Below are 25,759 nucleotides of genomic sequence, written 5' to 3'. Positions count from 1 at the left end.
GCAGTCCCATAGCTTATCTCTGGTGGGCCTGGTTTTGTCCCTTTCCCCATTAGCATCTAGTTTAAAGCCCTGTCAATCAGCCCTGCTAACTCATGGGCAAAAAGCACAAGAAGGATATTCACTCAGAGGGTGGTGAGACACTGGAACAGGTTGCCCAGAGAAGTTATGGTTATCCCATCCCTGGAAGTGTTCAAGGCCAGGTTGGATGGGGCTTTGAGAAACTTGATCTAGTGGAACATGCCCATGCCCATGGCAGGGGGGGTTGGAACTAGATGATCTTTAAGGTCCCTTCCAACCCAAGCCATTCTATGATTCTATGATTCTATGATCTATGATTCTATAATTCTATGATATTTAGGACATATATATGTCCTAAATATATGTGTATGACATATAATTAAAGTATAGGACTGAGAGACATATGTTTCTTCCCTCATACCCCTGCCACATTGCATAGGCTGACTTCTATTTTTTCCGGGTAAGTAAAATAATAGAGCTGAACACACATAATGTCAGAAAATTACTGAGCCTTTTTTTTTTTCCCCTCTAGGTATCTGCTTGAATTATGCACATTTTTACTGAAAGCTTATATTCAAAAATATAGTTAATACAAAGAAAAAAAAAGACATTTACTTTAATGGGTCTTCTTGTGTATAAATTCACCTTATTTTTGTATATCAGTCATATGCCTTAAGTAACAAATGCAGTGTTTCTCTTAACCACCTTTTAAAATGAAGGATCATTCTGAGATAGAAGTAAACCCACTTTTAAAACGTGCTTTGGAGTTTTTACTTGAGAATTATTTATGCAACTTTGAAAGTGGCTTTACTCAATAAATTTTAAATACAAGCAGCATTACATTGTTCAACAAAATGTGTTCATGACACAGCAATCACAAAAACCTTGAAATCACACTATGTGGTGTCACGGGCCAAAATGTCCAGTCAGATGTATATACAGCAGCGTCAGTGCTTTAAATTACAGAAGAAAGTCTAGTTTGATTGCCATCCCTTCCCTCACTCTCTCTGCAATTGACTTGCTTAAGACTGTTCCTTGCAAAGTGTGGGAAGGGGGACACAGAGTATTCATTTTTTGAACTTCAGCTACATGTGCTTTCAAACCATGAGTAGGGACCATGAATGGCACTGCAGCAGACTGCTGTTGCACTGTTCATCATGTCCTTGGCGCAGCTTGCTTCCCCCCACTCCCCTCCCCAGGCCAGCTCTGCTTTCACAAAGAACAGGAGCTGGACTTCTTGGAACGCTTGATCATGCTGGGGTGAAACTCAGTGTGGCGCCGGGCATGCTTTGTCAGGTGGTCACTCCGCATGAACTGCTTCTCACAGAGGGGGCATTGGAACTGTTTCTCACCAGTGTGGGTTCGGTAGTGCCGGGTGAGCTCATCGGAACGAGAGAACTTTTTAAGGCAATTGGGCCATGTGCAGGAGAATGGTCGTTCACCTGCATGGAAGAAAGGAGGACAAGAAATTTAGGGGAGGATATAACACCAGCATATACAAACTTTGCTGCAGCAAGACAGCTGGAAAGCAAGGGAATACGCTGCTGAGGGGAAAAGCTGCCTTTATTGCCATGGTGCCAGTGTTTGTAGAGCTGTTGATAACTTATTTCATCAGGTTTACAGTCTCACCTCTAGCAGAAGCCAAAAAACAAAGCCCCTCCAACCACATGAAACTTGCACTCTAGTGCAGAACCTTACATGACTGTACTGGCTCTGGCTGTGGTGGAGTTAACTTTCCCCACAGCAGCCCATATAGCGCTGTGCTCTGCACTTGTAGCTAGAACAGCATTGATATGACATCGGTGTTTTGTCTATTGCTGAGCAGTACTGGCACAGCATCAAGACTCCCTCCAAACCCTCCCAAGAGCCAGCAGGCTGGGGGTGGGCAAGAGGTGGGGAGGGAACATCTCCAGGGCAGCTTACCTAGACCAACCAAGGGGATATTCCATACCATATGACATCATGCTCAGCAATAAAAGCTGGGGAAGGGGAAGGAGAAGGGGGTCTCTCATTATGAAGACATCTGTCCTCCCAAACAACCGCCATGTATATTCAGGCCCTGCTTCCCAAGATGTGGCTGAACACCGCTTGCTGATGGGAAGTAGAGAATAATTGTTTTCTCTCTGCTTCCATGTGGCCTTTGCTTGTTTTTCTCTTTTCCTTTAATTAAACTGTCCATATCTCAATCTGTGAGCCTTTTTTTCTCATCATATTTTCTCCCCCTGTTCCTTTGAGGAGGGGGAGTGAGACAGCAGCGTGGTAGAGTTTAGCTAGCTTTCACTGTGAAATCACCAAAGTAACCCTGAACACTGTCATAACAACAGACGAGCTCTGCCTATTCCTGTACATTTTTTATGTTGTGCTCACTACAAAGATGTTGGTGCGGAACTTCCTGTGCTCCATTTTGTGGCCATTACCCCTTGTCCTGTCCCCACAAACCACTGAAAAGAGGTTGGCCAAATCCCTCTGTCTCCCACACATCACTATTATTCCTCTAACACTTCCATTACGCTCAATAAGATCACCTGTAACCATCTGAAAAGAAGACAAAACATTTTTCAACTCAGACAAGTAATTCCAGTCTGGGAAGAATTGAGTAGTGAGGGGATTGGGAGAGTTGCACAGCCCCAGGGCTACAAATATGTACAGAAAAATTGTAGTTGTAGAGAGAAGGCCCATGCCCCCCTCTTTTCCTTTCCCTTTCTCCCAGAAATCCAAGCTGCTTCAGAAAATAAAGGACTCCCCTCAATATCTTAGATGGGTGATTTGAGGGCAAGAAAATTATTTCATTATACACAGCTTTATCAATATGAATGTTGCTATGATGGTAAAGAACAAAACCATTACCTTAACCTAAAACATACTGCATCTTTATTTTAAAAACAAGGATATGAGGAGTGAACAACACTCACTATAATTTCTCTAGCACCCCAAATGCCTGAAGTTCACCTCTGCAGGTTGCATGGGACTTGCATACAGTCACAGACCCAATTCTTCCTGATCTGCAAAGCTGACTCAATTATATGATACAAGATATCGTAATATTCTGTAATGAAATAAAAACTTTTAAATGGAAATGAAAACTTTTAAATTTGCATGGAAGATTTCAGTCACAGACGTCATGTACCAGTACATTTTGATACCTTAATTCCCTTTCTTAAGAGTCTCCTGAAGGGAATATAAATGACAGCTATGTGACAGCTATTTATAATCAACCATAAAATATAAAATTTATCCCAGGAATTTTTCCAACTTGGAAGAGTTGGAACACACAAGCTCACTTTACATTTATAGATTGCAAAAAAAGGACTCATTTACAAGTAATTGTGCCTTTGAATAACTCCTCAGACACAGCAGCAAAGATGAAAGACCAGGCTAAAGACTCAAGGAATGAATAACCCAGAAGCCAGCATGACAACAAGGAATGGAAAGTATTGTAAAGCTTTAGGGAGGAGAATGGGGGGCAGAGGGTTGGGGGGAAATGACCGATGGCATCCAGAAGATATGATGTCAAGGAGGAAGATGGTGGACTAAAGCTGAGATTTAGACACAGAATGGGCCCTGAAAGCCCTAGTGAAAGTCTCTTAAGAAATGTAATTTTAATGGTTTAGGCTTCTAATTATATGGTATTCCTTGACAAGCAGGCTACTCTGTCCCAGAGCCAACCACAGCACAGCTTGCTTCCTGTGCATTTTCTTTCCTCATCTCACAGCAAGACTGGCTCTTCATCAAAGAAGGAAGCAGAAGTAGCAAAATGCCAACTTAGCCTGATGCATTAACCCAGAGAATGGTGGAGACATCACTGCGAGCCATTCTGATGTGTGGGTTCTTTTTTTTACAGATTTCTTGGCTTCCTGCTGTATGTTTTTAAATGTTTGGAAGCCTTTCTGAATAAGCACTGCCTATATAGAAGAAATTAAAACTGTATGTTCACATACACGTGAAGGCCATGATCACAGCTACAACACAGGATAGTACTGGAAGGTGCGCACCCGCCATACAGAGCACTTGTGTGATGGCACTGTGCTAAATGGTCTCTTTTGGCTTTGTCTGCACATGACATTTGAGTCAAGCATTTCACTTGTACTGCACTTTTACTATCTATTTCATGGTTTCTGTCACAGGTTCTTGAAGCAGGCATCAGTGGGAGATGCAGAAAGGCTTTCTGTATCCCCCAGGGAATGTGGGAGAAGTGCTATAAATCCTGCATGTGTGGAGGCATGTAGTATATATATGTCCCTGTGTTAGGTACCTATGCTCCAGAGCCATGGAAGAAGTTCAGACATCCTGCCCCTTTCCCAGAAGCAACATTTCTTATCATCTACCTCAGGATAGCTCTTCAGCCTGCAGAAATGGCTAAATCTATTAGAGAAAGACCAGGTACCTAGGCTGAATAACAAAGATCACAGTCTTGGGGCTCAATGTCTATTTTTTAGGTGTTGTAATATTCAAACTGGGTGCCTAAAAGCAGGTATTTTGAACACCCCACATATCTCTTGAGAAACTATGCTACCTTTTCTCAGTACTTGCAGAAAGCAAGAAAGAAATTGAGCTCACTTACTGGAATTCCTTCTGAAATGCAATGGGAGTGGTGTGACTTCCACCATCTTTACCCTGTATCACTATTTCACGTACCGTGGGAAAACATTTTAGGTGTAACGTAACCACAAAGGTATGGGAAAAGGTAGCACTTGCTCAAGACTCCTTGGATAAGTTTGCAGAATCACAGTACCTAGATAAGACCATCATTCATCAGAGAATGGAGAGAAACAAGGTGCTCGAGCGAGTCCAGAGAAGGGCAATGAAGCTGGTGAGGGGTCTGGAGAACAAGTCTTACGAGGAGCAGCTGAGGGAGCTGGGAATGTTCAGCCTGGAGAAGAGGAGGCTCAGGGGCGACCTCATCGCTCTCTATAGGTACCTTAAAGGAGGCTGTAGCGAGGTGGGGGTTGGTCTATTCTCCCACGTGCCCGGTGACAGGACAAGGGGGAATGGGCTAAAGTTGCGCCAGGGGAGGTTTAGGTTGGATATTAGGAAGAACTTTACTGAAAGGGTTGTTAGGCATTGGAATGGGCTGCCCAGGGAAGTGGTTGAGTCACCATCCCTGGAGGTCTTTAAGAGACGTTTAGATGTAGCCCTTAGTGATATGGTTTAGTGGAGGACTTGTTAGTGTTAGGTCAGAGGTTGGACTAGGTGATCTTGGAGGTCTCTTCCAACCTAGATGATTCTGTGATTCTGTGTGATTCTGTCACATACAAATCGAAAGATTCTGTGAAACAACCTCCCTGTGGAAACCAGCACTGAGCTACAAAGGCCACAGGGAGACTCGTGGTGGAGGTATGCCCTGTTATAAATAGAAGAGCCGCCTATGCACACAGGGTGGCAATGCAGCAGAGATGACTGAAAGATACAAACATTTGCACTGCCTGAAGAACATGAGAACTCCAAATGGAACCCATCACAAGCCACTTACAGCCAAATCCCGAAGTATGGTGACAGAAAAATATTTCATCACCTTGGCAATACAAGCTTTAGGATACTGTCACAACCGCATTGGAAACATATCTAAAAGAAGCCTAAATGAAGCTATAACCAATTATAAAAGCCCAGAGAGACGGTGGTCCAGTGACTGACTGAATAGATGCAGAGCAGTGGAGTGTGCATTTGAAAGCTTTTTTAAAAGCAGAAATATCTGTTGACATGTGATAATTGTGTACTCAAAGATGGAAAAGTTGGTTATATTCAGCACACTATTTCTTAGGGAGGAGAGGTGTTTGTGTAAAAGTCTACAGAACAAAAAACTGAGTTATGCAATTTATGCCAGATGTGTAAGAGCATAGAGGCTGCAATGCATACTAGTGCTGCCTCCATCTGGTGCTACTGACTTCTGTGCCTTAAGTCAGACATTTTTTCCTTATGTTTTTCCTCTTAGTACTGCCAAGGCTCGAAATGGGAAGAATAAACCATTAAAACGGTGCTATTGAATCATACTTATACTTGCATATGCTGCTTATGTTTTAAAATATACCCTAGTTCGGATTTCAATCAAGTGATGGATGAATGGCCAGTGATATATCAATATCTTAAAACCGTTACAATAGAAATGTGCAATAGAATCGGAACAAGAAATAAAAGACGTAAATAACTTTATTCAAAATACATATCCAGGGCAGCTTACAGAAGTAACAAATGAAACAAATTGTTTTACAGGTTATTGGAATAGGTGTCTGCAGAATTCCCATTCTTTGTCCTGTTTGCCACCAGGGATGTAGTCAGCACAAGCTGACATTGGCTCTCCCTAGAGCTTCTCTGAAGTCTAAAGAACTCTTGCTTCTCCAACCCTGGCTTGCCATATATCCCATATGGATATAAAGGCCATTGTGGATCTTTTTGATCTCTTCTCTAGTTGATCTTTTATCCCTATTCCTTCTCATGTACTCTCCATCAAACTGAGAGTTATTTTCTTTCTCTGCAAATTTAAACTCTACATCCAAGCTGCTTTGTATGTCCTGAGGCAGGTAACTTTCCATTTTCTTCTGACTAGAGGGGTCAATTATTTATTTATTTTTTTGGTCCTACCCTGAGACATTCCAGATATTTCACACTGTGATCTTGTGCAGGAAGGGATTCTCAAAAAAAGAATATAAGGTCACCATTAGTAGTACATTAATAGTACAGGTATCTCCCAGTATCCTGATTCATCATTTACCTTCTCACTACAAAAATGCTGTTTTAGATGTGGATGACTGAGGTTAGGAGCTGCAGTTCAGTGGCTTTAACAAAGATGATTTAATTTAGATAAGCAACGATAAAGAAGTTCCAGAGACTTCCACCTCTATCTGCAGCACCTGTCCAAAAATCCAGAGGTACAGAACTGCAGCAGAGATGACTCCTCCTATCATAAATTTGACGGAGATGATAGAAAAGCACACAAGTAATGAAAACTGAAATAAAGAAATCTTTTGTCATCAGGCAAGAGAAAAACTACTTAGGAAAACAAGACTGTTGTTTGCAGGAAGGCAGAGGAAAAAAAAAAGCTAGCAAGAAGATTGGGGGTGCACAAGGAGCTAGGGGGGGACACAACCAGGACAGTTGACCCAAAGTGACCAAAGGTATATTCCATACCATATGTCATCATACTCAAAAACAAAACTGGGGGAAGCTGGCCGGGGGGCTGCTGTTGCTCAGAAACTGTCTGGGCATCAGTCAGCTGGTGGTAAGCAATTGAGTTACGCATAACTTGTTTTGTGTATTCTTTTTGTTTGCTTGGTTTCTTTTCCCCCTTTTTTTTCCTCCCTGTTCTGACCTATTAAACTGTCTTTATGAGACATGAGTTTTACTTCCCCTTGCCCCCACCCCCGCCCCAATTCTCTCCCCCTTCCCACTGTGGGGGGAGTGAGCGAACAGCTATATGGTGCTTAGCTGTCTGCCAGGTTAAACCTCAACAGTCCTTTTTGGTGCTCAACTTGAGGCATGAAGGGATATATATAATGATGAGATAATGATAGATCGAACATGTTAGATAGAGCATGTTAGAACAAATTTCTTTATAATTTGTTACAAGTATTATATTTAAATATATATAATAGATGATCTATAATATATTTATAATATAAATATATAAAATATATATAATAGTTTTGATCTCAGGTCTGCTGTGCCTGTTTTCTGAATTGTGTTATATTGCACATTACTTATTCTGTGTTCTCTGTTGCGCTACTTATTGTTTCTGGGGGGTGGTTTAAGGACATTATGTTGCTGTACTGTGTAACATTGGCTTATGATATGATAAAATTGCTGGTCATGAGACTAACCTGGTATTTGTACTCAGCACTGCCGTCAACTCTACTTTGGAAACCATATCTCAGAAACTATTAATAATTACAGAATTTACCTTTTCTCCTCAGGGAGCCAATCTATGGGGGGAACAGAGGGGGATACTTTTCCCCACTTCTCCCCTTCTCCTCCAGGCTAGTTACGATAGCTCTTCAAAACTTTGAATATCCTTGGGATGTTCAGACCAGCACGTTCTTATTGTTATGTCTCCTCAAAGCGCTTCAGGTTTTGTTTAAGGTTAAACAAGTACTTAGGAATTATACTACTTAGATCAAGAGATCTGTCCTGAGGGAGCACAGTTATGTGTGGCAGGGAGTGTGGGAGGATATGGGCAGGCACCTAGAATAGTGGGCACCTCCAGTGCTTTGGAAATTCACCCCTGAACAAGTGCAGAATCCTAAAACACTGGCAGAATGCTCGAAAAAGGTGTGCCATCACCCTAGTAATTACAAGGAGACACAAGTCACTGCAAGGTGCTGAGGCTTGGCCTATGCTTACTAAGCTGCAGTCAATGCCACTATAACCCCTGCGACATACCCCGAGCCACTCCAACCCCTGCGAAAGGACCCATGGGGCCCCGCTGGGCCAGAGGACCAACCTGTGCCAGTATCGGTTGCCCCTATATAAGATGAAACAGTGGTTGAGAAAGTCAGGTCATTTAGAAAGCAGAGGAACTCCTACTCAGATTGGGGAGGAAGAAGACGAGGCAGGCTCCTCAGAAGTAGCTGGGCCACCAGGGGAACAGGAAGACAAAGAGGAAGCTATCATAAGAACATCAGTAACTACCTGATCACTATAGCAGTGTGAGCTGCAAAAGAAGCAAAAAGATTTCAGCCATCATCCAGGTGAGCACCTTGTCACCTGGCTGCTCCGGTGCTGGGACAGCGGAGCCGATAGTCTGGAATTAGAGGGAAGGGAAGATAGGCAGCTGAGATCCCTCACTAGGGAAGGCGGCATTGACAAAACAATTGGAAACGGAGCACAAATCTTCACCCTCTGGAGGCGACTCCTGTCAGGTGTGAAGGAAAGGTATCCCTTCAAGGAAGAACTTGTATGTCAACCAGGCAAGTAGACCACTATGGAGAGGGGAATCAAGTACCTGCGGGAATTAGCCGTATGGGAGGTGATTTATACGGACCTAGACAACGAACAGATATGCACAGATCCAGATGAAGTCAAGTGCACACAATTCGTGCTGGAAGTCTGTAAGGAGTGGCACCATCATCATATGCCAGTTCATTGGCAGTAATGACCGGAAAAGACCACGAGGAACCCACGGTGGATGAATTGACTAGACAACTCCAGCAGTACAAAGAAAGACTTTCTTGCCTACAGGCCTGCGTCTCAGCTGTGGAGAAGCTTTCTCAAGAGTTTCACCCACTCAAAGAGAATGCTTTGTTTTCACTGGATGCTGGATGTTGTCACTGCTGTCACTGTTGAAGATAGTAGGGAAAAACCTCTGAGATGTCCCATAGGATTGTCCGAGGATTCCTCGAAAAGGTAATGATCCCAATTCCCCATCTGGAATCTTCTTCTTGCATCCCTCTAGGGGTAACTGAGACTGCTGCTTCCCTAAAGTGCCTGTATACCAATGCGCGAAGCATGGGAAATAAACAGGATGAGCTCGAGATCTCTGTACAGTCGAGGGGCCACGAATTCAGTGCGATCACAGAGACGTGGTGAGACAGCTCACATAACTGGAACACTGTCATGGAGGGATATGTCCTTTTTAGGAAAGACAGGCTGGGGAAGCGAGGGGGAGGAGTTGCCCTTTATGTGAGGGAGCAATTAGAATGCACCCACCTCCACCTGGGTGAAGAACAAGTGGAGAGCTTGTGGGTGAGAATTAAGGGGCGGGCTGGTATGGGGGACACTGTTGTGGGTGTGTACTACAGGTCACCAGATCAGGAGGAGGAGGTCGATGAGGCCTTCTACAAGCAGCTGGAAATAGCCCCGTGATCCCAGGCACTGGTTCTCATGGGGGACTTTCATTATCCAGAGATCAGTTGGGAAAGTAACTTGGCCAGGGACGCGCAGTCCAAACAGTTCCTACAATGCAGTGAAGATAATTTTTTTGATGCAAGTGGTGGAGGAGCGGATGAGGCAGGGGGTGCTTCTGGACCAGCAGGGATGGGCTTCTTGGGGATGTGAAGGTTGTGGGCAGCTTGGGATGCAGTGACCATGAGATGGTGGAGTTCAAGATGGAACTTGGTGGAAGAAGTAAGGCAAAAAGTAGGATTGCTACCCTGGGCTTTTGGAGAGCCAACTTCGACCTCTTCCGGGACCTACTTGGGAGTATCTCATGGGCTAGATTGCTAGAAGGCAAGGGTGCTTGTGAGAGCTGGGCAACATTTAAACAGCACTTCTTCCAAGCTCAGGATCGGTGCATCCCTAAGAATAGGAAATTGGGGAAGGGGGGCAGGAAACCTGTGTGGATGAGCAAGGAGCTCATCGATAAGATCAGAAGGAAGAGGAAGGTCTATGAAATGTGGAAAAAGGGCCTGTCCCCTTGGGAGGAGTATAGGAGTGTTGTCAGGGCCTGCAGGGACGCGACGAGGAAGGCTAAAGCCCACCTAGAGATGAAGCTGGCAAAGGAGATAAAGGATAATAAGAAGGGTTTTTTAAAGTATGTAAACAGTAAAAGGAAGACTAGGGATAATGCGGATCCCCTGCTGAACGAGGGGGGTATCCTGGTAATGGGGGATGCTGAGAAGGTGGAGATACTGAATGCCTTCTTTGCTTCGGTCTTTGCTTCAAAGACTCCCCCCCAGGACTCCTGGACACTGGAGGAATAAAGAGTCTGGGAAAGGAAGACCTCCCCTCTGGTTGAGGAGGGAGTGGTTTGGGAGCGTCTGGGTGGGATCAACGCACTCAAATCCATGGGCCCCGATGGGATGCATCCACGTGTGCTGAGGGAGTTAGCAGAGGTGATCGCCAAACCGCTCTCTATCATCTTTGAAAGGTCTCGGAGAACAGGAGAGGTGCCTGAAGACTGGAGGATAGCCAATGTCACTCTGGTCTTCAAGAAGGGCAAGAAGGAGGATCCGGGAAACTACAGGCCAGTCAGTCTCACCTCTGTCCCTGGAAAGGTGATGGAACAGCTTGTTCTGGATGCCATCTCCAAGCCATTGGAAGAGAAGAAGGTTATGAGGAGTAGTCAGCATGGATTCACCAAGGGGAAATCATGCTCGACCAACATCGTTGCCTTCTATAATGGCATCACCAGCTGGGTGGACGGGGGGAGAGCAGTGGATGTCATCTACCTTGACTTCAGCAAGGCTTTTGATACTGTCTCCCACAACATCCTGCTAGCAAAGCTGAGAAAGTGTGGGATAGATGAGTGGACAGTAAGTGGGTTGAGAACTGGCTGACTGGCTGAGCTCAGAGGGTGGTGATCGGCGGCGCAGAGTCCGGCTGGAGACCTGTGACTGGTGGAGCTCCCCAGGGGTCGGTGCTGGGTCCGGTATTGTTCAGCATTTCATCAGTGACCTTGATGAGGGAATAGTGTCCACCCTCAGCAAGTACGCCGATGATACAAAGCTGGGAGGAGTGGCCGACACGCCAGAAGGCTGTGCTGCCATTCAGCGAGACCTGGACAAGCAGGAGAGCTGGTTTAACAAGAGCACGTGTAGAGTCCTGCACTTGGGAAGGAACAATCGCATGTATCAGTACAGGCTGGGGATGACCTGCTGGAGAGGAGCTCTGCGGAGAAGGACCTGGGGGTCCTGGTGGATGACAGGTTGACCATGAGCCAGCAGTGTGCCCTGGTGGCCAAGAAGGCCAATGGGATCCTGGCGTGCTTTAAAAGGAGCGTGGCCAGCAGGTCAAGGGAGGTGATCCTCCCCCTCTACTCTGCCCTGGTCAGGCCTCACCTGGAGTACTGTGTCCAGTTCTGGGCTCCCCGGTACAAAAAAGACAGGGATCCCCTGGAAAGAGTCCAGCGGAGGGCCACCAAGATGATATGGGGCCTGGAGCATCTTCCCTATGAAGAAAGGCTGAGAGACCTGGGTCTGTTCAGCCTGGAGAAGAGAAGATTGAGAGGGGATCTTATTAATGTTTGCAAATATCTTAAGTGTGGGAGACAGAGGGATTTGGCCAACCTCTTTTCAGTGGTTTGTGGGGACAGGACAAGGGGCAATGGCCACAAAAAGGATCACAGGAAGTCCCGCACCAACATGTGAAAGAACTTCTTCACGGTGAGGGTGACGGAGCACTGGAACAGGCTGCCCAGGGAGGTTGTGGAGTCTTCTTCTCTGGAGATATTCAAGGCCCGCCTGGACGCCTACCTGGGCAACCTGCTCTAGGGAACCTGCTTTAGCAGTGGGGTTGGACCCGATGACCTCTTGAGGTCCCTTCCAACCCCTACAATTCTGTGATTCTGTGAAAGCATTGTAGATGGACAACAATCCCCATTCCCCTTCACCACCAGGGGAATGTACTGGATCTGGCTGGGATGGAGGTAACTTTCCCTGCAGCAGCCCATATAGTGTTGTGCTGTGCACTTGTAACTGGAACAGCATTGGTATCACACCAGTGTTTTATCTATTGCTGAGCAATGGCTCAGGAGCAGTCTGTCCCCACGTGCCCAAAGACAAGCCGGCGCGGAAGAAGACCGGCCTGGCTGAACAGAGAGTTGTGGCTTGAGCTTAGGAGAAAGAAGAGGGTTTATAATCTTTGGAAAAGAGGGCAGGCCACTCAGGAGGACTATAACGATGTTGCAAGGCTGTGCAGGGACAAAATTAGAAAGGCCAAAGCTCATCTGGAGCTCAATCTGGCTACTGCTGTTAAAGATAACAAAAAACGTTTTTACAAATACATCAACATGAAAAGGAGGACTAAGGAGAATCTTCATCCTTTGCTGGATGCGGGGGGAAACTTAGTGACAAGAGATGAGGAAAAGGCTGTGGTGCTTAATGCCTTCTTTGCCTCAGTCTTTAGCGACAAAACCAGTTGTTCTCTGGGTACCCAGTACCCTGAGCTGGTGGAAGGGGATGGGGAGTAGGATGTGGCCCTCATAATGCACGAGGAAATGGTTGGCGACCTGCTACGGCACTTGGATGTACGCAAGTCGATGGGTCCGGTAGGGATCCACCCGAGGGTACTGAGAGAACTCACTGAAGCGCTCACCAAGCCACTTTCCATTATTTATCAGCAGTCCTGGCTATCAGGGGAGGTCCCAGTCGACTGGCGGCTAGCAAATGTGACGCCCATCTACAAGAAGGGCCAGAGGGTAGACCCAGGAAACTATAGCCCTGTTAGTTTGACCTCAGTGTCAGGGAAGCTCATGGAGCAGCTTATCTTGAGTGTCATCACACGGCGCTTACAGGGGAACCAGACAATCAGGCCCAGTCAGCATGGGTTTATGAAAGGCAGGTCCTGCTTGATGAACCTGATCTCCTTCTATGACAAAGTGACACGCTTAGTGGATGAGGGAAAGGCTGTGGATGTGGTCTACCTTGACTTCAGTAAGGCTTTTGACACCGTTTCCCACAACATTCTCCTGAAGAAACTGGCTGCTCATGGCTTGGACTGGCATACACTTCACTGGATTAAAAACTGGCTGGATAGCCAGGCCCAAAGAGTTGTGGTGAATGGAGTTAAATCCAGTTGGAGGCCGGTCACTAGTGGAGTCCCCCAGGGCTCAGTACTAGGGCCAGTTCTCTTCAATATCTTTATCGATGATCTGGATGAGGGGATCGAGTGCACCCTCAGTAAGTTTGCAGATGACACCAAGTTAGGTGCGTGTGTCGATCTGCTCGAGGGTAGGAAGGCTCTGCAGGAGGATCTGGATAGGCTGGACCGATGGGCTGAGGCCAACTGTATGAAGTTCAACAAGGCCGTGCCGGGTCCTGCACTTGGGGCACAACAACCCCAAGCAGCGCTACAGGCTGGGAGATGAGTGGTTGGAAAGCTGCCTGGCAAAGATGGACCTGGGAGTACTGGTTGGTAGTCTGTTGAATATGAGCCAGCAGTGTGCTCAGGTGGCCAAGAAGGCCAACAGCATCCTGGCTTGTATCAGAAACAGTGTGGCCAGCAGGACCAGGGAAGTGATTGTCCCCCTGTACTGGGCTCTGGTGAGGCCGCACCTTGAGTACTGTGTTCAGTTTTGGGCCCCTCACTACAAGAAGGACATGGAGGTGCTGGAGCGAGTCCAGAGAAGGGCAACAAAGCTGGTGAGGGGTCTGGAGAACAAGTCTTACGAGGAGCAGCTGAGGGAGCTGGGAATGTTCAGCCTGGAGAAGAGGAGGCTCAGGGGCGACCTTATTGTTCTCTATAGGTACCTTAAAGGAGGCTGTAGAGAGGTGGGGATTGGTCTATTCTCCCATGTGCCCGGTGACAGGACGAGGGGGAATGGGCTAAAGTTGCGCCAGGGGAGGTTTAGGTTGGATATTAGGAAGAACTTCTTTACTGAAAGGGTTGTTAGGCATTGGAATAGGCTGCCCAGGGAAGTGGTTGAGTCACCATCCCTGGAGGTCTTTAAGAGACGTTTAGATGTAGCCCTTAGTTATATGGTTCAGTGGAGGACTTGTTAGTGTTAGGTCAGAGGTTGGACTAGGTGATCTTGGAGGTCTCTTCCAACCTAGACAATTCTGTCATTCTGTGATTCTGCAATGCTGGCACAGCATCAAGACTCCCTCCAACCCTCTGGCCCCACCTGCCCCAAGAGCCAGCAGACTGAGGGTGGGAAAGTAGTGGAGAGGGGACATCTCTAGGGCAGCTTACCCTAGGGATAAGGGGGATAAAAAGGGATACTCCATACCATATGACTTCATGCTCAGAAATAAAAACTGGGGAAGGGGGGCTCTCATTATGGTGTCTGTCCTCCCAAACAACCCAGAGGCTGGCCTGGAGGCTCTGTGCATGCTTTGGCATAGACTACCTCAGAAGAGGGTACGTCAAGGGCCCAAAAGGGTACTGGTGTGCTTGAGTACAGAGAAGATTAAGCAGCTCTCTACCCTACTTGGTCTCTCAGAAGACTCTTCTGTTGTAGGATTGCTGAGGGTTGAAGAACAGCAGGTGCCAATCGCTCCCACAGCGGTGCACCGGCAGCAATATCATAACAACCGAGCCTCCCTGATTCCCATCCATGAGTTGGTTCATCGGCTGGAGGGCCAAGGAGTGATCAGCAAGACTCATTCACCCTTTAATAGTCCCATATGGCTAGTGCAAAAGTCTAATGGGGAGGTGAGGCTAACGGTGGAGTATCCTGGCCTGAATGAAGTCACGCCACTACTGAGTGCTGCAGTGCCAGACGTGCTAGAATTTCAGTACGAACTACAGTCAAAGGCAGCCAAGCGGTATGCCACAACTGATATCGCTAATGCATTTTTCTCCATCCCTTTGGCGGCAGGCCACTGTTCCCTTTCACTTGGAGCGGCATCCAATACACCTGGAATCGACTGCCCCAGGAGTGGGAACAAAGTCCTACCATTTGCCATGTACTGATCTAGTCTGCCCTGGAACAGGGGGAAGCCTCTGAACACCTTCAGTACATCGATGACGTCATTGTGTGGGGTGACACAGCAGAAGAAATTTTTGAGGAAGGGAAATCAAAATTCTCCTGAAAGCTGGTTTTGCCATTAAACAGAGTAAGGTCAAGAGACCTGCACAGGAAATCCGGGTCTTGGGGGTAAAGTGGCAGGATGGGCGTTGCCACAATGGATGTGATCAACACAATAACAGCTATGTCTCTGCCAACGAGAAAAAAACAAACACAAGCTTTCCTAGGCCTTGTGAGATTCTGGAGAATGCATGTTCCAGGCTATAGTTAGCTTGGGAGTCCTCTATATAGAGTGACTCGAAAGAGAAACTATTTTGAGTGGGGCCCCAAGTAACAACAGACCTTTGAACAAACCAAACAAGAAATAGCTCATGCAGTAGCCCTTGGCCTTGTCTGTAATGGACCAGCTGTGCAAAGCATACTTTACACTGCAGCTGGGGAGCATGGCCTCACCTGGAGCCTCTGGCAGAAGACCCCAGGAGAAACTCGAGGTCGACCTCTGGGGTTCTGGAGCCAGGGCTATCTAGGATCAGAAGCCAAATACACCCCAACTGAAAAGGAGATACTAACAGCATATGAGGGGGTTTTGAGCTGCTTCAGAAGTTGTGGGTACAGAAGCACAGCTCCTCTTGGCACCACGGCTACCAGTGTTACATTGGATGTTCAAAGGGAAAATCCCCACTAAACACCATGCAACTGATGCTACGTAGAGTAAGTGGAGTATTGACCAAAGAGGTAACTTGTGCCAAAGAGGCACCACCATGTAATGAGTTCCCAGAAGACAGAAAGCAGTATGTGTTGTTCACTGATGGATCCTGCCGTGTGGTAGGGAGCCATCGGAAATGGAAAGCTGCTGTGTGGAGTCCCGCACGACAAGTTGTGGAGGCCATGGAAGGGGAAGGCGAGTCGAGTCAGTATGCAGAAGTGAAAGACATCCAACTGGCCTTAGAAATTGCCAAAAGAGAAAAAATGGCCAGTACTGTATCTCTACGCTGACTCATGGATGGTGGCAAATGCTCTGTGGGGGTGGCTGCAGCAATGGAAACAGAGCAACTGGCAGCGCAGAGGTAAACCTATCTGGGCTGCTACACTGTGGCAAGATATCGCTGCCCGGGTAGAAAACCTGGCCGTAAAGGTGCATCATGTAGATGCTCACATGCCCAAGAGTCATGCCACCAAAGAACATCAGAATAACAAAGAGGTGGACCAAGCTTCGAAAATTGAAGTGGCTCAGGTGGACCTGGACTGGGGACGTAAGGGTGATCAGTCTGTAGCTCGGTGGGCCCATGAAACAGCAGGACATCTGGGGAGGGATGCCACATACAGATGGGCTCGTGATCGAGGGGTGGACCTGACCATTGAGGCCATCACACAGGTCACCCATGAGTGTGAGACCTGTGCTCCAATCAAGCAAACCACGAGGGTATAATATCCCTGGAATAGGGGGCGTCATCTAGGATTTCAATATGGTGAGGCCTGGCAAATTGACTATATCGGACCACTCCCACAAACCCGCCAAGGCAAACGGTACATACTCACCATGGTAGAAGCAACTACTGGGTGGCTGGAAACATACCCAGTAAACCATGTCACCACCAAAAACACCATCTTGGGCCTGGAAAGGCGAGTGCTATGGCATCATGGTGCACTAAGGAGAATTGAGTCTGACAATGGGAGTCACTTCTGAAACAATCTTGTCACCTCCTGGGCCAAGAGGCATGGCATTGGGTGTATCACATCCCCTATCACCCACAAGCCTCTGGGAAGGTTGAGAGGTACAATGGACTGTTAAAGACCATGTTGCGAGCATTGCGTGCTGGGACATGGAAACACTGGGACAAATCTAGCAGAAGCCACTTGGCTAGTTAACACCAGAGGGTCTGACATCCATCCTGGTCCTGCTGAAACAAAACCCCTACACACTGTGGGAGGAGCTAACATCCCTGTAGTGCATGTAGGGAAGTGGATGGGGAAGGCAGTGTGGGTTGCTCCTGCCTTGGGAAAAGGCAAACCACTCAGGTGATTCTCTTCACCCAAGGACCAAGGTACACCTGGTGGGTCATGCAAAAGGATGGGGATATAAGGTGCATGCCTCAAGGAGATTTAACCTTGGGAGAAAACTAATCTGTAATCTAAGTTATTTGTTGTAGGAAGACACTGCAGAACCAATGACAGGTCAGCTTCGCAAGGAGCTGGGCAAGTGCAGCAACGACTCGAGCTAAGCTGGTGCTGGCATCCAGAAATCCAACTCCACCTGTCCTAAGTGACCATTTTGGCAGATGAAGCCTAAATCATCAATGGTTCTTATGAACATTTTGGGAAGAGGCTTATAGAATGAAAAGTAGTAGCTATTGATAAATCTGTTAAAGGACAGGGAACAGTGGTGATGAGAATACCTATATACTAAGGTATGTGGAACCTGAGTGTGACAAAGATGTTATGGAATAAGGGGTGGAGGTTGTACTGGGTCTGGCTGGGATGGAGTTAACTTTCCCTGCAGCAGCCCATACAGTGCTGTGATCTGCACTTCTAGCTATAACAGCCCTGGTATCACACCAGTGTTTTTGTCTATTGCTGAGCAATACTGGCACAGCATCAGGACTCCCTCCAAGCCCCCAAGAGCCAGCAGGCTGGGGGTGGGCAAGAGGTGGGGAGGGGACATCATCAGGGCAGGTGACCTAAACCGACCAAAGGGATATTCAATACCATATGAGGTCACACTCAGCAATAAAAGGTGGAAAAGGGGAAGGAGGAGGGGGGCTCCCGTTGTGAAAACACCCATCTTCCCAAACAACAGCTATGCCTATTGATGCCCTGCTTCCCAGGACGTGGCCAAAAATCACTCACTGATGGGAAGTAGAGAGTATTTTCTTTTCTCTCTCACTGCAGTTCCACGCGGCCTTTGCTTGTCCCCTCCCCGCCTTCCTTTTAATTAAATTATCCTTATCTCAACCCATAAGTTTTTTTTCCTCCTTTCCAGCATACTTTTTTCTTCCCCTCTTCTTCTAAGGAGGGGGAGTGAGAGAGCAGTTGTGTTGGAGTTCAGCTGCCCAGCAAGGTAAAACCACCACGCTGCCCCATGTTAATTAAGAGTCAGTTTCAGCTGACTCATAAAGAGACCCTCGACTGGCCAGAGCCAAGCCAATAAGCCATGTTGGTTGTGCCTCTGTGAGAGCAGATTTAAGAAAGGGAAAAAAAATTGCTGTGCAACAGCAGCTGGGAGAGTGAGGAGTGAGAAACTTTTTGCAGACACCAAGGTCAGTGAAGAAGGAGGGGGAGGAGGTGCTCCAGGCACCAGAGACAAAGTTCCCCTGCGGCCTGTGGAGAGGATCATGGTGGAGCAGGTTGTCCCCCTGCAGCCCATGGTGTACCATGGCAGAGCAGATTTCCACACTGTATCCTGTGGAGGAGCCCACGGTGGAACAGGTAGATCTGGCCTGAAGGAGGCTGCAGTCTGTGGATAGCCCCTGCCGGAGCAGACTCCGGGCAGGACCTGTAGTCTGTGGAGAGGAACCCATGCAGGAGCAGGTGATTTGGCAGGAGCCGCCACCTATGGGGGACCCATGCTGGAGCAGTTTACTCATGATGGATGGATGCTGTGGTACGGACCCATATTTGGAGCAGTTCTCCAAGAACTGCTGCCTGGGGAAAGACCACACAGGATCAGTTTGGGAAGAACTGCATCCCGTGGGAGGGATCCCACGTTGGAGCATGGGAAGAGAGTGACCCTGAAGGAGGAGCAGAGACAAAGCATTATGGACTGATCACAGCCCCCATTCCCCTGTGCTGCTTGGGGGGGAGGACATAGAAGAGGGTGGATGGGGGAAAGGTGATTTTAGTTTGCTTTTGGTTTCTCACTGCTCTAGCCTGCTTGTGATAGGCAATAAATTATATTAACCTCCGTATGCTGAGTCTGTTTTGCCCTTGATGACAATTGTTGAGTGATCTCCCTGTCCTTCTCTCAACTCTTGGGCCCTTTGCATTGTATTTTCTCCCCCTTTCCCTTTGACGAGGGGGAGTGGGAGAGTGGTTGTGTTGAAATTCAGCTGTCCAGGTAGACATGACCACCACACAAGTCCAGGTGCTAAAGCAAAGATTCATTTGCAGTCCATAGAGAGGAGCCCACGCTGGAACTGTCCGTTCCTGAAGGAATGCATCCCATGGAAAAGAACCCATGCTGGAGCAGTTCTTGAAGAACTGTAACTCTTGGGAGGGCTAACGGAGGAGCAGAGTGGGCTGGGCTCTCACTGAGGATTCAGGAATCCAGCGGGGGGTGTGGGAGGCCGAGCCATGCCCCGCTGCCACAGCCCTGCCCACGGCAGCCGGTGCTGCTTTCACCCCCTCGCGGGAGTTGGCGGCCTGCTCACTGACCGCTGCCCTGATAGACACCGCACCCAACCAAGCCGCACTATTTTATGCGTTTCCGAAGGCTCTCGGACAGATTTGTGGTGCTGCCGGCTCACATGCGGCCCCCTCCCAAAATGCGTATGCGTGGGGAAAATAGGTGATGTTGCATTAAGCGGTCCCCACAGGGTTCACTCAAGGACAAACAGTTCCCTTGAGCCCCGCCCCCCAGCCCGCCCACCCCCCCGCGCCCGTGGCTTGCCTGTGTGCACACGGTAGTGGGCTTTTAAGTGGGAGGACTTCCCGTAGACCTAGCCACTGTAGGGGCACTTGTGCCGCTTCTCAGCCCCCTGCTTCATCTTGGGGGGCGTGGCGTCACACAGGTGCAGGGGCTTACCCAGTGCCAGGTTGCATTTCAGGCTTAACCCCAGCTCTGTGGTTGAGTCGCTGTCAGAGCCCATGTCCTCATCCGGGCTCTCCACGTTGCCACCGCAGGCAGAGGGGACGGGCAGGGGACAGTACTTGTTCAGCTTCAGGAGGCTCTTGGCAATAATCATCAAGGTGCAATAGTCCTTCCAGGCATCACCCAGCTCCTTGCTCACCTGCCCCTTGCCTGGTACCTTCTACCGTGCCACCTCGGGCACAGCAGAGTGGTTGGAGATGGACACCAGGCACTGGGCAGCCACGAAGTCCATGTAGGCGACGGCTGACATGGTACAGGCACGGCCCTGCTGTCAGCTGCGCCTCTCTGAGTCCCCAGGCGGTGTGGAGCACCTCAGTATGCTCCCGCAGGGCCTGCCACGCTGCTGCACTACGTGCTGCAAGCCATGGCTCACCGACTGCTGGAGGGTCAGTCCAGTACTAGGCAGCACGCTGTAGGGATGAGGCGCAGGGTTGCTGCCACGGGAGCCAACCTTCAGTAGCTCACTAGGAGATGTTTAGTAAAGAAAATAGGAGGGGAAAAAAATCAAATCTTTCCCATAGCACCCCCCCACCCCCAGTATGCATCTGGCAGAGGAAAGCGCCAAGGATCTGGCGGCAGCTGATCGCAGATGCGCAAGCACTGGTAGAGAAGAAACTGCTGGCTACCCGATGCATTCCGGCTCAGGAACAGCTGCATAGAATCCCATCATGTTAAATGTGGAGCTGAACGAGTCACGCTCCCTCCCCCATTGGCCAGCAGACAACACAAATCGATTCTATTTACCTTCTTGCCTCTTTTATGAAAATGAGCCTTTTTTTATATGGGAGAGTATGTCCACCAGGCAGCAGATCCACCAATCCCCATGTTCTCTCCCTAGACCACGTGCTACTCTGGGTGCCTTTGCACGCCCATTTAAAAGGGCGATGACGCAGGGGGAGGTGCGGTGTATCTGTGTCATCCTTGTGGTTTCCTTGTTGCAGCTTCCACGAGGCTCGATTCCCACTGAAGGGGTGTGTGGTGCTGCCAGTGGACTGCGGGGGAACGCGTTTGTGGAGATGAAGGTGCTGCACGGCGTTGAAAGTGTTAAGCATTTTTCTGGAGGAGTTACAGTCCCAGCAACCAGCCGGCTAATGAAAAGTGAGCTGGTTGATATCACTGGCAAGTGCTCAGCTAATCAGGATGAGGTTCTGAAGGGTGCATGACACTTGTAAACCCAGCAGGCCAGCCCTGGCTTCATGGGCTGAATGGCTCGCTCAGGTTCTCCAAAACCTCCAGCCGACTCTTCTGTAAAACCAGCAGGCCTTCTCTCCACCCAGTGCAAGACAGCATGAGTTTAGAACAACATAAAATTACTTAACAAGCAACTTTTGTATGTGTTCATATGTGTGTTTTTAGTCTGGCTTCCTGATCTGGAGGAGTCTCATTTCTCCCTGCCATGAAAAAAGCAGCCATGCCACAGGCAGCTCTGTATCTCCTCGAGGAAACAGGGTAAGCACAAGTTTTCTGAATGAACCTGCTGTTATGCACCTATCACCTCACAGAGAACTGCAAGGGACTGATCAGGTCACTGAGCAAAAACAGGTCCACAATGCATGGTACACAGTCATTCCCTGGTGTCGTTTGACATATCTAAATATATGTAAAGGATCAAAATGACACTTATAATAGCATCACTGGGAAAGAGAAGGAGGACTCCAATCTATTGCCAATATAGTGGAGTTGTGCAGAGTAAACTACTTCCCCTGTTACAGAGGAGATAAAAAACTAAACAACCTTGATAGTCTCCACAAGTCTGTTGTGGGGAAAGTTTCTTCCTGACCAAAGTTTTGGTAATCCAGTTTCATTTCAAAGCCCCTTAAAGAAATTCAAACACTTGGTAACATGACTTATTGCAGAGAAGTGAAAGAAAGCCACTGGTGAAATAGTATGCCTTCAGGTATATGCTTATTTGTAATACCTATTCTGTGTTTTGAAGGTCAGAGCATCATCTGTTGTAACATGAGCTAAAAACACTCCTTGACAATGAAAATTTCCTTAAAAAACGGGAGGGAATTTGACATCCTCCATAAAACATGAATACCAAGACATGAAGTATGTTAGTTTGTGTATTTTTCTGTTTCTCAAGTGTCACGAAAGAGCATAATAGAGAAACACTCTGCCTTTGAAGCTATTTGCATATGCATTTATAAAGCACTAATCAAGGTAAAATCAGGGTGCTGTGGTGGTTTTACTCAGCTGGGAAACTGAACTCCACCACAACCGCTCTCTCACTCCCCCTCCTCAAAGGGAAAAGGGGAGAAAATACGATGAAAAGGGCTCAAGGGTTGAGAGAAGGACGGAGATCACTCAATAATTATCATCATGGGCAAAACAGACTTGGCATAGGGAGTTTAATGTAATTTATTACCTATTACTAACAAGCTAGAGCAGTGAGAAACTAAAAACACCTTCCCCCCTCTCCCCCCTCTTCTACATCATCCTCCTGAGCGGCACAGGGGAATGGGGAATGGGGGCTGCAGTCAGTCCATAATGCTTCATCTCTGCCACTCTCTCAGGGTCACTCTCTTCCCATGCTCCAACGTGGGGTCCCTCCCACAGGATGCAGTTCTTCCCAAACTGATCCTGTGCGGTCTTTCCCCAGGCAGCAGTTCTTGGAGAACTCCTCCAAATATGGGTCCGTACCACAGCATCCATCCATCATGAGTAAACTGCTCCAGCATGGATCCCCCATAGGTGGCGGCTCCCGCCAAATCACCTGCTCCTGCATGGGCTCTTCTCCACAGGCTACAAGTTCTACCCAGAGTCTGCTCTGGTGGGGATTATCCACAGACTGCAGCCTCCTTCAGGCCAGATCTACCTGTTCCACCGTGGGCTCCTCCACAGGATGCAGTGTGGAAATCTGCTCTGCCATGGTACACCATGGGCTGCAGGGGGACAACCTGCTCCACCATGATCCTCTCCACAGGCCGCAGGGGAACTTTGTCTCTGGTGCCTGGAGCACCTCCTCCCCCTCCTTCTTCACTGACCTTGGTGTCTGCAGGGCTGTCCTTCACCCCTCACTCTCCCAGCTGCTGTTGTGCAGCAGTTTTTCCCCCTTTCTTAAATCTGCTCTCACAGAGGCACAAACAGCATCGCTTATTGGCTTGATTCTGGCCAGTGTCAGGCCCCTTTTGGAGCCAGCTGAAAGTGGCCCTTATCTAACATGGGGCAGCTTCTGGACTCTTCTCACAGAGGCCACCCTTGCAGCCCTCCACTACCAAAACCTTGCCATATAAACCCAATACAGATGCCTTTAAAATCTTTGTGCAGTTATAAAAGTACTTTTGTCAGAGTAGTTTTTACTCTTCTATCAGTGGTGAATTCTTCAATTCCAATAAGACAGAGCTATCCATAACCCAAGGTCACTAAGACCTTATAACAGGCAAAGAATCAAATCTCAGTTTCCTCAGTTTCCGCTACTTCAACCACAGGCCATCCTTCCTTGCAAAAATAAGCAGGGTCCAAACAATAAAGAGCTTTCTAGATTGCTTTTACTCTCTTTAACCAAATATGGAAATAATTAGGAAGTGAGTACAGAAAATGAAACAGCATTGCTTGCTTCCCACGAGAAATAGTAATTAGTAGATGTCAACCATTTTGTACACCAGCTCACTAAAACTCCAGGAGTTTTAGTGAAAACTAAAAAACACCCCAGAAAAAAAAATAATAAAAGAATATGGATATTTATCTAACAAGGCAGCCATCAAGGGATGAAGGCCAGTTTTACCCTGTTCTTTGAGCATTTTTCCCAACTGATCCTGCATCTGTTAGTCTCTGATGCTTTCAAAGCACTAGGCAGAATAAATAACAGGCTGTGTTATCCAGATCTGATCAGAAGGCGGTACAGAATGGATTATTGTTCATGTACCACTGTTGCTATAAATAAATGTCATGTTCTCTGCAGTACCATTGGCTAAAACCTTCTCTTTCCTTAAGAGGGACAATAACATTTTCCACTGAGAGCTCCCACCCTGGTTCATTAAGTTGGATATAAAGAATATAGTTTCGAGTTGTAGTTTCATCACCTTTTTAATAGCAGTTCCAGAACTTCTTTGGCTGACGCTATCCAAAACTTGCTAATAGGAAATGTTATAGTCTTTTACTGACATGAAAGTGACTTCCCAGAGGCTGACTTGATGAATCCAAATCTAATTGTCATATTAATAAATACTCAGCTATATACCTAGAAGAGACAACTCTGATTTCATTGGGCTGTCAAACAGAAGGAGCTATTCTGATGAAAAGGATTTCACAGATGCTGTGCTGGCAGAGAAGAACTAAAAACATTTTTCTTCCTAAGAAGCTATTTGGAGAGAGGTAGGGGATCATTAAGTGACTGTGATGTGCAGCAAAGACAACAAATTCAGTTCTTGGGATCAAATGTAACGTAAACTGAGTCAGCCTGAGGTAATGGTGTGGGTGATGATGGGATACAGATGAGAAACATACTCAAAAGTTTCAGACTGATGGTTCAGGATGACTAATAACCAAAATTATCACAATGTCTAGGCATAGCATGATTGAGCTCATTTTATTTCTCATTATCCTTTGCCTTTCTTCTCTCTTTGTTCCACTCTCTGTTACTACGGCTAGAAGTACCTCAGATCTAACCTTACTACTGAAGAAATATTTTTCCTGCAAAAACCTGTAGCTGAATCATAGATTGCCATAATTATTCTTTAGGAAGGCTGTTATCTTGAGATATTTGGGACAAACTCGTGTTTCTCTTAAAGATTTTATTTTAGGCTTTCTGCCTAAAAAATAGCTTTGTTCATATCAGGTTTGAGGTCATTAGCAACAGTTTTTGAGGAGGCTGCTTCTTCTGTGACCCAGAGGAAATGCACATTAATAGGAACTGTCTGTTACAGATGGTGTAAAAGAGAAAAATGGTGATCCCCAAGATGAATGAGAAAAGATTAGATTAGGACTCAGGTCACAACAAGAGAGTCAGGCTTCAGTGGCTAACAGGGAGACATCACGGGGTGCAGCAGAAGGGAAGTAGAAAAGAGGAAAATGAAAAGTGAGATTCAGGCACATGTATGAAGGAGAAGAAGAAGAAGTCTGCTTGCTCACATATATGAAGGAAAAGGTAATCCTTTATGTGGTACTTAAGTTTTCCCTATAAGAAAGATATGTATAGGTTCTGTGAAAGAGGAGGGGTCATGATGGGAACAGAGTTCTTTCTTTTCTTTATTATTTTTGAGAATTAAATAAATGCTTTCTATTTGCAAAACTAGAAGTTTTTCTTCAGAGTAAAAAACAAACCAGCCCTCCTCTCCACCCTCCACCCAATCTCCTGCATTCTGATCATGAATTTAATGTTAGCCTAAAAAATTGCACCTTGTTTTCTTGGAGAAAAAGTATGGTACACAAGTGCCTGGCAGGAATGCTTGAAGAGACTTGCAGTCTCCACAAGCATGGAAGTTTTTATGCTCCAAAGGTCTCTTTGTGTAAATGAACTTTGTGCTTCTGTGACTGAGAAGCCTTTTGTTCAACCACCAAATGAATGTACAAAGGCATATAGGAATCAGTCATTTTACTTTATACTTTATTCAATTGCTCCCCTAGGTTCTTAAAGAGTGCAGAAGTTTATTCTCTGC

General features: G+C 47.1%; 1 protein-coding gene across 1 annotated transcript; it reads right to left on the bottom strand.

Moving 5' to 3' along the window:
- Positions 1-695: 695 nt before the first annotated feature.
- LOC125181572 (KLF transcription factor 9) lies at positions 696-20,668 on the bottom strand. Its single transcript, XM_048056403.2, is given in 2 exon segments — positions 696-1,460; positions 19,959-20,668. Coding segments are annotated over 2 exon segments (681 nt in total). The 5' UTR covers positions 20,410-20,668; the 3' UTR covers positions 696-1,230.
- Between the last annotated feature and the right edge of the window lie 5,091 nt (positions 20,669-25,759).

The sequence above is a fragment of the Anser cygnoides genome, chromosome W (assembly GCF_040182565.1).
Source record: "Anser cygnoides isolate HZ-2024a breed goose chromosome W, Taihu_goose_T2T_genome, whole genome shotgun sequence".
NCBI classification, from domain to species: domain Eukaryota; kingdom Metazoa; phylum Chordata; class Aves; order Anseriformes; family Anatidae; genus Anser; species Anser cygnoides.
This window is presented reverse-complemented; position numbering and strand designations above follow the sequence as displayed.